At 51.2% G+C, this 14,584-nt stretch overlaps 1 protein-coding gene across 7 annotated transcripts in view; it reads right to left on the reverse strand.

Moving 5' to 3' along the window:
* The window catches only part of adam15 (ADAM metallopeptidase domain 15), a 53,626-nt gene that overhangs the window by 33,854 nt on the left and 5,188 nt on the right, over nt 1–14,584 (reverse strand). For all 7 annotated transcript variants that reach the window (XM_061717740.1, XM_061717741.1, XM_061717742.1 and 4 more), the window contains exons 3-5: nt 4,208–4,284; nt 3,993–4,071; nt 3,822–3,898 (exon numbers count right to left, since the gene is read on the reverse strand). In XM_061717740.1, coding sequence (XP_061573724.1) covers nt 3,822–3,898; nt 3,993–4,071; nt 4,208–4,284 — 233 coding nt within the window. The remainder of the gene's footprint in view (nt 1–3,821; nt 3,899–3,992; nt 4,072–4,207; nt 4,285–14,584) is intronic.

The raw sequence follows: 14,584 nt of genomic DNA on the forward strand, positions 1-14,584 counted from the left end.
GGGTGAAGTGGGCAGGTTGGGGTGAAGTGGGCAGGTTGGGGTGAAGTGGGCAGGTTGGGGTGAGAAGTGGGCAGGTTGGGGTGAGAAGTGGGCAGGTTGGGGTGAGAAGTGGGCAGGTTGGGGTGAGAAGTGGGCAGGTTGGGGTGAAGTGGGCAGGTTGGGGTGAAGTGGGCAGGTTGGGGTGAAGTGGGCAGGTTGGGGTGAGAAGTGGGCAGGTTGGGGTGAAGTGGGCAGGTTGGGGTGAAGTGGGCAGGTTGGGGTGAGAAGTGGGCAGGTTGGGGTGAGAAGTGGGCAGGTTGGGGTGAAGTGGGCAGGTTGGGGTGAGAAGTGGGCAGGTTGGGGTGAAGTGGGCAGGTTGGGGTGAAGTGGGCAGGTTGGGGTGAAGTGGGCAGGTTGGGGTGAGAAGTGGGCAGGTTGGGGTGAGAAGTGGGCAGGTTGGGGTGAGAAGTGGGCAGGTTGGGGTGAGAAGTGGGCAGGTTGGGGTGAGAAGTGGGCAGGTTGGGGTGAAGTGGGCAGGTTGGGGTGAAGTGGGCAGGTTGGGGTGAAGTGGGCAGGTTGGGGTGAGAAGTGGGCAGGTTGGGGTGAGAAGTGGGCGGGTTGGGGTGAAGTGGGCGGGTTGGGGTGAAGTGGGCGGGTTGGGGTGATGTGGGCGGGTTGGGGTGAAGTGGGCAGGTTGGGGTGAAGCTGCTGTGACGTACTCGATTGGCAACCCCTTTGTTCGTCGGCGCTGATCAGAAATCAGCTGGAGCCGCGAGCGGCTGAGAGTAAAACAGAGCTCCTGGTGGATCTGATCGTTCCTTATCACCGTCTACATCCCTTTTTAATTCTCTCGTCAGCACCAGGTTTATGAACATCTGCACCTCAGAGTTGGATCACCAAACAGACGTCTGCGCTTTATAATAAAATCTTGCACTGACTCCTGCTTCATGATTCAAACGTCTGACTGCTCCGCCCCCCCGACCAATCGGTGGCGTGGAGGGTGATGACGTCAGATCCAGGGCCGACTCAGCCCGGATAGAACCTCGACAGAAAAGATACAGAAAAAGTATCTGCTTGGCGTGGCTCTACCAGCCTCAGCCCGTAGTGGAAAAGCGCAAGACGGGGGCGGGGCGGGTAGAAGCGAGGTGAGTAGGTCCTAGTGGAAAAGGGCCATTAGAGGAACAGCTGCATGATGGAAACATCCATCCATCCATCCATCCATCCATCCATCCATCCATCCATCCATCCATCCATCCATCCATCCATCCATCCATCCATCCATCCTCTCATCCAGTTGGTGTTGGTAAATCTATAGGTAATGTAGTGTGTTAGACTCGCTCCTGTAGTTTCTTGTGCTGGCCCCCCCTTCTCTTCTCTTTTTTCTTGGTGCAGCATCCTCTGCCGGTGGCGAAGAGCATCTCTGAATGCAAAACACCGGATCCTGCAGCGTGGGAGTGAGGGGGGCAGGGTAACGGCCCCTTTTGGGCGGGGGAGAAGGTTCGTCCCTCAAGACTCCTCTCCCTGGCCCTGCCCCTTCTCAACCTTTCCCCGACCCTGCACCCCAACCTGGAACTTGATGATTGGGCCAGAGCTTTGAGAGCTGCGTGCTGGCCTGCGGTCCCCACCCCTGGTCATCCCGCTGCTGCTTCCACCTGCCTGCTGTGCTGTTGCCGTCCCTGACCCACCAGTCTGGCCTTCGGCAGGAGGGTCCCCCCTTATGAGCCTGGTCCTGCTCAAGGTTTCTTCCCTCCTAAAGGGGAGTTTTTCTTGCCACTGTTTGGCTTAAGGTTTTTCTCCCACTAGGGGAGTTTTTACCTGCCATTGTTTATGTAATAATTGCTTGGGGGTTTATGTTCATGTTCTGGGTCTCTGGAAAGCGTCTGGAGACAACTTTTGTTGTATTGGACGCTATATAAATAAAATGGAATTGAATTGAATCCACCTATCCATCCATCCATCCTCTCATCCATCATCCATCCATCCATCCATCCATTTCTCCTCAGGTGAAGGGGGGGGCCCCTGTTCCTAAATATTTGTAGTTATTTGGGACAACAACATTAATTCTTGTTTGCTCTAAATCAGCCGTTAATCTCCCCACAGAGGCGTCAGTGTTTGGGTCGACCCACAAACCCCGGCCCGCTGGACCCGGGCCGGTTCTGCTCACGAGGGCCGGAGAACTAACAGCTGATTAGTCCCTAATCCCCCCCCCCGGGTCAGGGGTTGCTACGATTAATCCCATCAGCTGATCCGCGCAGAAATGCTGATGTTGTCGTCCGCGTGGAAATCCTGGACCCCCGCCTGACCCAGATGGATGTTCACCCCCCCCCACCCGTGGGTGCTGAGTGAGCTGGTGTGGTTTCAACACATGGAAACCTTTCACAGCGTCGTCAGCACCACGGCCACGACGGCCACGACGGCCACGACGGCGTGTCCGAGCGGCGCTGGGGAAGCAGCCGAGTCTAAACAGAGCCACTTCCTCCCGGTCTGTTTGTCCCCCTTTGTCTGACGGGCCGCCGGTCCAGAACTTCCAGGAAAATAATCACAGATCGGCTGCTGTCAACAAACCCCGGGGGGCAATTATGGAGCCAAATCAAGGCCAAAAGTTTTGCTAACTAGGGCCCGAGCACTGACAGAGTGAAGGCCCTATTGTATCTGTAGGAATTTTTTCTTTCCTTCTTCCGACGAAAGGAGGGCCTTTTTTCCCCCTAAACGTGCCTCAAAAGTCACCAAATTTTGCACCAAGCCAGGCCTGGTGAAAAATGTGATATTTAATGGTTTACATTAATGGGCGTGGCCTAACAGCTCAACAGCGCCCCCTAGAAAACTTTGTTCCTCAAGCCCCACAATACGGTTTGACGTACATGCACGAAAATCACTACACACCTGTATCATGTCACAACTTAAAGAAAAGTCTCTTGGTGCCATGGCCGAAACCCAACAGGAAGTCGGCCATTTTGAATTAATCGTGTCATTTTGTCGCAATTTATGCCATTTCTTCGGCCGTTAATGCGGCCCGAACTGTAACGTGCACCCAGGTGTGTTATACATCAAACTGTGCGTCTCCATCCTGTGACGATGCGCATTACTTTTCTCAGTCAAAAGCGTTACCGTGGTGACGCTAGACGCCAAAAAGCGCACCCACCCTTCATCTGATTGGTCCATATTTGATAGTTCCTACTTTCTGCAATAATTTTTGAATTGTTTCACATAAAGACTTGTGGGTGGTGTCATCGGACTTAGTTTTGAGTCCTTGACCTTCATTGCTGGAAATTGCACGTGCGAGGGCCCGTTCACCGCTGCTTGCAGCTTTAATTTGAAAATGAAATTGTAATTGAAAAACTAAGAATTGAACCTTAAAATTCAAGTTTTGATTATGAACTTATTATTTTACAGGTTCCATTTTTTTTTTCAGTATCAGATTTTTTTTTATAGTATCAGATCTTTTTTTCAGTTTCACATCTTTTTTTTTTCAGTTTCAGACTTTTGGCTCGGATCTAGCGTAGGGGGCGTGGCATCAGTAGAAGTATGATTCAACACATTTATATACACCATATTCACGTGACTGGCAGTGGAAATAACTGACACTAGTGACACATTTCTGTTTAAAAAGCTGTTTTAGACCGTACTTGGCACCAATCGCAGTATAAAAGCAATAAACTATGCCAGACTGTACAGTTCAACAGCCACACTTTAAAGTTTGACATTTCCCACTTCCACATTATGGTTTGCGATGGCGTCCGCTCCGCCAGGACGAGCTGCCAGCCCCAGCACTCAGGTAAGAAATGTAGCTACTTTTTCAATAGATGCTCTGGGAAAATATCTTCATCCATCATCCAACTCACCGGAGGCCGGAGCAGGTGCTCAGGGCCACCCTGGAGTGCGGGAGTCCTCGGATGTTGCCGTGGTAATAGCAGTGAGTCTGCGGGCGACACAAGCACAGGTCCGTCAGGGTGGAGCTCTGCACACGGCCACGCCCCCTCACTAACTCCGCCCCCTGTCACGCCCCCACTCACCACGGCGGGGGCCGCCAGCGACACGGCGGTTCCGTTGGGCAGGTAGTAGAAGATGTTGGGCGGTTTGGGCAGCAGGTTGCTGGGGAGACACAACACACGGGTCAGCGCTGAGGCCACGCCCCCTCCGGAACCAGAACCAACGCGGTACCACCGGCAGGTTCTGGAGCAGACCCCTCCCCCCAGGTGAATTCAGAACATAAACATCTCAGACTCACTGGTTCTTCTCCAGGTCCAGCAGGAAGACGCGTCCCCCGACCTCCAGACCCCCCTGCAGCCGGTCCGGGTGTCCGTCCTGCAGACAGAAGAGCAGAGCTGAGACCAGGAGACCAGCAGGACCACAGAGGTCCAGAACCAGGACCAGGACCAGCACACTGGTTGGTTCAAGGGAATAAAGACAAGTTGACAATCCATCCGTCCGTCCATAAACTCATTCATCCTCCCATCCATCCATATATAATAATAATAATAATAATAATAATAATAATAATAATAATAATTAAAGCAAAGCGGTCCCTCGCGCGTGCAATTTTCACCAATAAAAGTCAAGGACTCAAAACCGAGTCCGATGACTCTTTATGTCAAACCATTCAAAAGTTATTGTAGAAAGTAGGAACTATCAAATATGGACCAACGGTTCGGGCTGCATTAACGGCCGAAGAAATGACATAAATTGAGCCAAAATGACACAATTAATTCAAAATGGCCGACTTCCTGTTCGGTTTCGGTCATGGCGCCAAGAGACTTTTCTTTAAGTTGCGACATGATGGGGCCCTGTCCCTGACCGGTGGGGGCCTTGGGGGTTACCTCATGGCGGTGGGAGGTTGGCTGGGGGCATCACCGTTTTTTCTGGGGGGGCTGGGCTGTGGGCGTGGGGGCCCCACTCGAAGGGCCCGGCTCTGCCTGGGTGGGGGGTGGCTGTCTGCACTGGGGGGGCATTGCTGCCTTGGTCCGCCGTCGCTGGGCGGGGGCCGAGTGCCCCTGCGGATGTGGGGACTCCGTGACCTTTGGGGTGTCCGCCGGGGTGGCCCCGGGGGGGAGTGGGGCCGGGTCCGGGGATCGGGCCGGCGGGGTGGAGTCATTCCCAGGTGTCTATGTCTTATGTCGTCAGTATGAATGGGGGGATGTTGGACCGTTTCCCCCTCCGTCTGGGGGCTCCGGCGGCGCCCGTGGAGGTACGGTGGGGCCCTGGCCCGGCTCGGAGGGCCGGCCCCCGTCTACTGGATGGCCGGTGGGGGAGCGTGGGTGTCTTACCAGGGCTCTGCTGGTCCTGCCTCCTGGCTTCGGCCTCCGCTCCCTCTCCTTCCCCCCCTACACGATTCATACGCACATAGGCTAAGGGGCGGGGGGTCCGGGGCGTGGGGGGCACTGTCCCACGTGGCCCGGCACTCCCCGCCTCACGGTTTTAACAGCAAAGTAGACACTGCACATTCAACACTTAATAAATACATTTAGGGGGTCATTGTCAGTATGATACCCTGACCTCCCCCTCCCTGTTTTTATGGCATTTATTTATGGCTCGCTGGCGGTGTGTTTACTCCCGCCCTCTTGGGGGGAATGTGGGGTCGTGCCTCCGTGTCCCTGGACACGTCCCCCCCAGCGGGTCTTCCCTGGGGGGGGGGGGGGGCGTGGGGACGTGCCTCCGTGTCCCTGGACACGTCCCCCCCAGCGGGTCTTCCCTGGGGGGGGACGTGCCTCCGTGTCCCTGGACACGTCCCCCCCAGCGGGTCTTCCCTGGGGGGACGTGCCTCCGTGTCCCTGGACACGTCCAGCTGGCGTGTGGACAGACGTCAGCCTGAGACACTGCAGACACGGAGGATCCTCCGTCCTTCCGCTGAGGTCAGACTCCTCTGAAGCTTCACTCTGCCTCACTTCCTGTTTCCTGGTCCTGGAGGATGTGGGCGGGGCCGGCTGCATCCGCCGTCCAATCAGTGCGTCTTCCTGCCCGTTAGCGGCGCTGCTCTTTGAAGAGGAGACACTTCCTGTCCAGGGCCTCCTCGCTTTCTCCGCAGGAAGTGGAGGAGCGTGTGTTTCCACCGATGAGCTGCATCTCCAGACGAGCTTCTTTTCCTCCACAGAGGAAGAGCGTTTGTCTGTCCAGCAGTTGGAGGACGTCGTCTTTACCGGCGACTCTCGCCTTCACCCGCGACTCTAGTCTTTACCAACGACTCTCCGCCTTCACCAGCGACTCTCGCCTTAAAGACGACTCAGCTTTACCGACGACTCTCGCTTTACTGATGACGCTCCGCTTTACAGACGACTCTCAGCTTATAAAAACCCTGAACTTCATTCATCAGGTCCAACAGATAAATATAAATAAAAGAAATACTATTAAAAAATAAAGATAAAACGGCCACAGGAATCAAAAAACACTGCAGTCAGAACCAGCTGGTTTTGACTGGACCATCTGCTCCACTTCCTGTCTGAATGTTGTCCGATGAGCTGGATCTGGTCCTGAGCAGGTTCAGTTCTGGGACCCCTGCTGGTCCATCCTGCCCCCCCTCCGGGTCTCAACACCTCCTGGGTGTTTCAAACCGCCCCACCCGCCCATGTTTACCCGGTGAGCTCATGTGTGGAGAAAGTTCTACAGGAGACTTTATGTCAACAATGTTTCACGTGTTTCCAGATCCTTTTGTCCCCCAGAACATAAAGAACCGAGTCCCTCCCAGAAATCTGCTGTTCAGAGTTTAATACCAGGAATAATCCTTCTAGGTGGAGCCGCCACAGCCGGCAGAAATCCCCTCCGGGCGTTTGCTTTCTCCACCCTGGCCGGACTCTGGACTGCAGCGCTGCTTTGTAGCAGGATGGAGGGGGAGGAGGGTGGGGAAGCTGAGTCATGGGAGGGAGGAGGGAGGGAGGGAGGCAGGGAGGGAGGGAGGGAACGGGGCCCGGATGATGGAGGGAGGGAAGGGACAAAGGAGGGATGGGAGGGAACACCAGAGGAGGGAATGGAGGGAACGGCCGGATGATGGAAGGACCGGCCGGAGGAGGGATGGAGGGAACGGAGGGAACGCCCGGAGGAGGGATGGGGAAGGAAAGGCCGGATGATGGAGGGAGGGAACACCAGAGGAGGGATGGAGGGAACGGAGGGAACACCAGAGGAGGGATGGAGGGAACGGAGGGAACACCAGAGGAGGGATGGGAGGGAAGGGCCGGAGGAGGGATTCAATTCCATTCAATTTTATTTATATAGCGTCTAATACAACAAAAGTTGTCTCAAGGATCTTTCCAGAGACCCAGAACATAAACCCCCGAGCAATTATTACATAAACAATGGCAGGTAAAAACTCCCCTAGTGGGAGAAAAACCTTAAGCCAAACAGTGGCAAGAAAAACTCCCCTTTAGGAGGGAAGAAACCTTGACCAGGACCTGGATCATCAGGGGGGACCCTCCTGCCGAGGGCCAGACTGGGGGGTCGGGGACGGCAGCAGCACAGCAGGCAGGTGGAAGCAGCAGCGGGATGACCGGGGGTGGGGACCGCAGGCCAGCATACAGCTCCTGAAGCTCCGGCCCAATCAGCAAGCCCCAGGTTGGGGTGCAGGGTCGGGGGAAGGTTGAGAAGGGGCAGGGCCAGGGAGAGGAGTCTTGACGGACAAACCTCTCCCCAGCCTGACCGGGCCGTTACCCTGCCCCTCTCACTCCCACGCTGCAGGATCCGGTGTTTTGCATTCAGAGATGCTCTTCACCACCATGGTGGGATGGAGGGAACGGCAGGAGGGAACGGCCGAAGGAGGGATGGAGGGAACGGAGGAGGGATGGAGGGAATGGCCGGAGTCCAGCAGCTGGAGCCTTGCAGCTGTTCAGAATTCTGTCCCGTCAGGATGAATCCGCCGGAGCCTCTGAACTTTCCTGGTAATAATCAGGTGGTAAAACGCTGCAGAGACTCAGACGTCTGCAGAAGTCAGAAATTCATATCAAACACAACACCAGACGTATCAGATGATCCCACAACAAGGAACCTCATGGGGGCGATACTAAGTACCCCCACCGGGTATTTAAGGTCCCAGCAGGTGTGCTGACCTCTAACAAGGCAGATTCACGTGTTTGTTCACACAAAGCCACCAGGGAAAGACATCAGCACTAGTCTAAGTGTGCTTTCAGACCTGTGGCCAGTTTGTTTTGTTCCGATTCAGGGGCTAAATCGATACAGTTGTTTAGTTTTTCGTTTGTGGGGTTTGTGTTCACAACCGTTTGTAGCGGTTCAAAGCTGTTAACAAATTAACCAACTGTTCTCTGATTGGTCAGAAATGAACGCGGAAGGAGTTTCCTCTTCCGTACCCCGGGAAAAACAACAATGGTTATGAAGCTCCTTTCACAGAGAGGGCGCAAAGCGGCGACCGCCGCCGCCGATCCCATTTATTGTGTATGTGCTACCGGCGCAAGAGCGGACCGCTCTGCCACGGTGTTTGCGCCGCGCCACGCCTGCCTGCCCGAATTGAACATTTTTTCATTTCACCGTGCTGCGCTGACGACATCTCGGCACGTCCAATAGGAGAGAAGGGGGTGGAAGCTGCGCCAACTCTTCTCCTTGCGCCGCGGTAGCAGATACACATGAATGGAGTTGTGTCGGTTACTGTGTGGATTATGTTCTCACTGCAAACGAACCGCTCCAGGTCTGGAATGGAAGCGAGCCGAGATCCTAACCCTAACCTCTCCTAGGATCTCGGCTCGCTTGTTTTGTCCCGCATCTGAGCGCGATTGCTGTGTTTACATGTACCAAACAAATCGATCTTTAGGGGGAAACGCTCCCTGTTTCGGAACAACTGCTCCAAACGGGACAGGTGTGAAAGCACCCTAATGCCACGTTTCCACAGAGCCGGGTATTTACAAAAACTGATATTTCCCCCTCTACGCTTTGAAAAATACCATCATTTACAGGAACCTGCATAAATAGCTGTTAAGGTGCTATGAGCAGCCAAACCTGCAGGGGGCAGTGTAACGAGAAGATAAAGTCATGCTAGCCAATCAGAATCCTGGAAAAAAACATCAACAAATGACACGTGTGAAGCCTGAATAATATGGTTCCACGTTAAATCGACGCCGTAGCCTACGTACGGCGCGCGTTGCCGCGTACCCTACGCCGTAGGCTCTGCGTTGGTGTAACGCGGAACCATAAATCAGCCTTGACTGCAGTTACTTCCAAGATGAACGAGAGTCTTTGGTTTGGAGTGACAGAGAAGTGGAGTTACTTTTGACGTTTCTGTCTCATAATGTGACGTTCTGAAGCCTAAATGTCCGTTTCTCTCAGTTTACAAGCAAACGTGAAGATGGAGTTTTTGCAAATCTCCAATTTGGCCGGAGTTTTCAGGAATGATGGTTTTTGGAGACTGTAAAGGAACGGCCAAAACGCATGAAAACACCACAGTTTTTGCTCCGTGTAAACGGGGCCTCAGAGAAGCGGGTTGGTGACTTGTTGTCAAGTTATTTCTTCCAGGAGACCCGCCTGCGGATCTTCCAGGCCAACGTAGGCCACGATCAGAACACAGGAGAAACTCAGGGCTAAGATCTCAGACGACCTCCAGCAGCTTGTTAAAGTCAGAAGACCAGGACGGGTCTTCTGAGTTCACGGCCCCAGAGGGGCCGTGAACTCTGTAACTCTGTATCCAGAGTTCTGCAGAGCTACAACATCTGTCTGACAGCTGGCCGACACCGGGTCACGTGACGGGACGACGATCCCAAACACGGCAGCAGCTCGGCTGAGGAGCGTCTTCTGTGGGCGGAAGCTGCCGGGGTTTAGAAGCTGCCGGGGTTTAGAACCAGCGGCCGCTGCCTTGCTCCAGCGGCCGGTCAGACGTGAACACAGCTGACTCAGAGACAAACAGAACCTGAACCGGGTCTCTCCCCCCGCGGGCCGTTACCCAACACCCCTCGGTGCGTGGTGAGGTCACGTCTGCTGCCCAGGCCCCTGAGCAGGGCAGGGGGCGGGGCCAGGGCTGGGGGGGCGGGGCCAGAGCTGGGGGGGCGGGGGCCCCCAACCACAACAGGGAGGAAGAGGAGGAGGAGGAGGAGGAGGAACAGAGCTCTGCAGGTTTCAACATTCCAGACCGTTAAGACTCCTCCAGAACCAGTAACACGTACCGAGGACATGAAGGAGTTCCAGAGTTACAGATTTCCAGGTCCACCTGGTGAATTTTAACATCTAAAGTTTGTTTAGTGTTTCCATCTAAGGGAGCTTTCACCTCTGTCCCGTTTGGAGCAGTGGTTCCGAAACAGGGAGTGTTTCCCCCTAAAGATCGGTTTGTTTGGTACATGTGAACACAGCAATCGCGCTCGGATGCGGCACAAAACAAGCGAGCTGAGATCCTAGGAGAGGTTAGGGTTAGGGTTCGGTTCGATTCCATTCCAGACCTGGAGCGGTTCGTTTGCAGTGAGAACAGAATCCACACAGCAACCGACACAACTCACTCATAACTAGCTCACGATGCTCCATAGTTGATGTTTTTCACGGGGTACGGAAGAGGAAACTCCTTCCACGTTCATTTCTGACCAATGAGAGAACAGTTGGTTCATTTGTAAACAGCTTTGAACCGCTACAGACGGTTGCCTTTTGAACACAAACGCCACAAACGAAAAACTAAACAACTGTATGGATTTAGCCCCTGAATCGGAACAAAACAAACGGGCCACAGGTCTGAAAGCAGCCTAACTCAGCTGACCAGTAGGAGACCTTTCAGGGATCCACTTTAAACACCTTCACCGCTGCTCAAACACCCCGACCCAGAGGCCCGGGGTCGTCTGGGGTCGTCTGGGGTCGTCTGGGGTCGTCTGAGGTCAGACCACGAGGACGGGGTCCCGACTGATCGGACCTGGTCACTCCTGGAGTGTGTTCAGTTTCCGTTAGTGTATAAAAAGAGCTGGACAACTCCGGTGTGACATCACCCAGATGTTTCTGGTCGAGGTCGTATAGAGGGAATGAACATGACGTCACAGATGCTACTCCACAGCGGGTTAAAACCACTGAGTGTCAGAAAGACTGAGTGTCAGAAAGACTGAGTGTCAACGTAAACTTTCAGTTTGAGCAACTGGAAAACATCTAAAATGAGAAAGAGCTGTTGTGCGATCGACTGTACTCATAGATTTAGCAAGAAATCAGAGTTATCGTTTTACAGACTGCTGAAAAATAAGCTTAAGAGAGACAAATGGATCGCTGCAATTCACAGAAACAACTGGATTCCAGACACCGAAATGTGGATTTGTGGTTCCCATTTTGTATCAGGTAATGTTGGATTTTTGGGTAGCTAACGTTAAACGGTCAAATCATAAAGTTTGGTGTCCTCATCACTTTAATTTCTACAACAAATCGTGCCTTGAAGTCGGACCAAGCGTCAAGACTTTTGTAAGCCTTCAAGCTTTGCTTCGTGTATTTTCCCGGCGTAGAAATTAAGTACATATAAATATCAGGAAACTGGATTGGTGGTCAAATATTAATGTCCATGGACCACTGGTTCTTGGTAACTGTACCAAATATTAATGTCCATGGACCACTGGTTCTTGGTAACTGTATCAAATATTAATGTCCATGGACCACTGGTTCTTGGTAACTGTACCAAATATTAATGTCCATGGACCACTGGTTCTTGGTAACTGTACCAAATATTAATGTCCATGGACCACTGGTTCTTGGTAACTGTACCAAATATTAATGTCCATGGACCACCGGTTCTTGGGGTAACTGTACCAAATATTAATGTCCATGAACCACTGGTTCTTGGGGTAACTGTACCAAATATTAATGTCCATGGACCACTGGTTCTTGGGGTAACTGTACCAAATATTAATGTCCATGGACCACTGGTTCTTGGGGTAACTGTACCAAATATTAATGTCCATGGACCACTGGTTCTTGGTAACTGTACCAAATATTAATGTCCATGGACCACTGGTTCTTGGTAACTGTACCAAATATTAATGTCCATGGACCACTGGTTCTTGGGGTAACTGTACCAAATATTAATGTCCATGGACCACTGGTTCTTGGTAACTGTACCAAATATTAATGTCCATGGACCACTGGTTCTTGGTAACTGTACCAAATATTAATGTCCATGGACCACTGGTTCTTGGGGTAACTGTACCAAATATTAATGTCCATGGACCACTGGTTCTTGGGGTAACTGTACCAAATATTAATGTCCATGGACCACTGGTTCTTGGTAACTGTACCAAATATTAATGTCCATGGACCACTGGTTCTTGGGGTAACTGTACCAAATATTAATGTCCATGGACCACTGGTTCTTGGGGTAACTGTACCAAATATTAAAAACTGTACGTCCTCAACCAGGACAGGGACCCAGAATCCTCCTCTCCGTGCAGATGCATCATGGGAAATAAAGTAGGTGACAGAGCAAGTAAAAATAGCTGCAGACTTTGTTAATTAAGTGATCAGTTTGGCGTCACTAGATCTGGGTTGTGGGAGATTAACGGCTCAGCCAGACGTCAAGGTTGCACCTTTAACCACCACTTTCTCCTGCCCCCCCCCCCCGGTTCCTCCCGGCTGGGGGGGGGGCAGGAAATGATCTCAGAGCTGCTGTCAGCTGCACAGGAAGTGCCAGTCCTCTAACACCCCCCCCCACCGGACCTCCCGGGCCTGCAGGAAGCTCCTGGTGAAAACGCTCCACGCTCCGGCTTCCTTCCTCCCGCTGCTGCTGCGACGGCCGCCACTCTGCAGCGCGACGGAGGTCAAACACAGCGACCAGGATTCCTGCTCCTGGGGCAAGATATACCTAGAATACACCCGGAATGTACCCAAAATGCACCCGGAATATACCCAGAATACATCCAGAATATACCTAGAATACACCCAGATTATATACCCAGAATGCACCCAGAACGCACCCATAATAGACCCAGAATATACCAAAGAATACACCCAAAATACAACAAAAATACACCCAGAATATACGAAAGAATACACCCAAAATACACCCAGAATATACCAAAGAATACACCAAAAATACACCCAGAATATACCAAAGAATACACCCAAAATACAACAAAAATACACCCAGAATATACGAAAGAATACACCCAAAATACACCCAGAATATACCAAAGAATACACCAAAAATACACCCAGAATATACCAAAGAATACACCCAAAATATACCAAAGAATACACCCAAAATACACCCAGAATATACCAAAGAATACACCCAGAATATACCAAAGAATACACCCAGAATATACCAAAGAATACACCCAAAATACACCCAGAATATACCAAAGAATACACCAAAAATACACCCAGAATATACCAAAGAATACACCCAAAATACAACAAAAATACACCCAGAATATACGAAAGAATACACCCAAAATACACCCAGAATATACCAAAGAATACACCCAAAATACACCCAGAATATACCAAAGAATACACCCAAAATACACCAAATACACCCAAAATACACCCAGAATATACCAAAGAATACACCCAAAATACACCCAGAATATACCAAAGAATACACCCAAAATATACCAAAGAATACACCCAAAATACACCCAGAATATACCAAAGAATACACCCAGAATATACCAAAGAATACACCCAAAATACACCCAGAATATACCAAAGAATACACCAAAAATACACCCAGAATATACCAAAGAATACACCAAAAATACACCCAGAATATACCAAAGAATACACCAAAAATACACCCAGAATATACCAAAGAATACACCCAAAATATACCAAAGAATACACCCAAAATACACCCAGAATATACCAAAGAATACACCCAGAATATACCAAAGAATACACCCAGAATATACCAAAGAATACACCCAAAATACACCCAGAATATACCAAAGAATACACCCAGAATATACCAAAGAATACACCCAGAATATACCAAAGAATACACCCAAAATATACCAAAGAATACACCAAAAATACACCCAGAATATACCAAAGAATACACCCAAAATACACCCAGAATATACCCAGAATATAGGCAGAATATAATCAGATTATACCCATAATGTTTCCAAGGAACCATCTACTGAGAGTTCCCGCTGAAGGAACCATCTAAAAACTACCGGACCATCAGGTTCTTGATATTAACCAGATTCTGTTACAAAAACCTGAACAAAAACACCAACATTTGGGTTTTTCTGTCTCTGAACAAAAACACCAACATTTCTAAAAGTGTTGTGAACAGAAACTGTGAAACTTTTCTGTGATCAGTTCGGTTCCTGGCGGGTCCAGAACCAGAACCCGAGCAGAACCAGAACCAGAACCAGACTGGCACACCGCCCTTCCTGTCACCACCAGAACTCTGCCCACAGGTAACCATGGCAACAGGTGGGGGTTTAATACGCTGCTGTTTCCTCAAATATGAAGGAAGGAAGGTGTGTGTGTGTGTGTGTGTGTGTGTGTGTGTGTGTGTGTGTGTGTGTGTGTGTGTGTGTGTGTGTGTGTGTGTGTGTGTGTGTGTGTGTGTGAGAGCGTGTGTGTGTGTGTGATTAACACCCTGCTGAGACCAGACCTGACGGGTCCGAAGCTGCTCCGTAACGAAGTGCCAGAACTTATCAAACCACCAGAACCAGTTAGAACCACACTGCAAAAACTCAAAGTGTTAACAAGAATA

This window comes from Cololabis saira, chromosome 3 (assembly GCF_033807715.1).
Source record: "Cololabis saira isolate AMF1-May2022 chromosome 3, fColSai1.1, whole genome shotgun sequence".
Taxonomy (NCBI): Eukaryota; Metazoa; Chordata; class Actinopteri; order Beloniformes; family Belonidae; genus Cololabis; species Cololabis saira.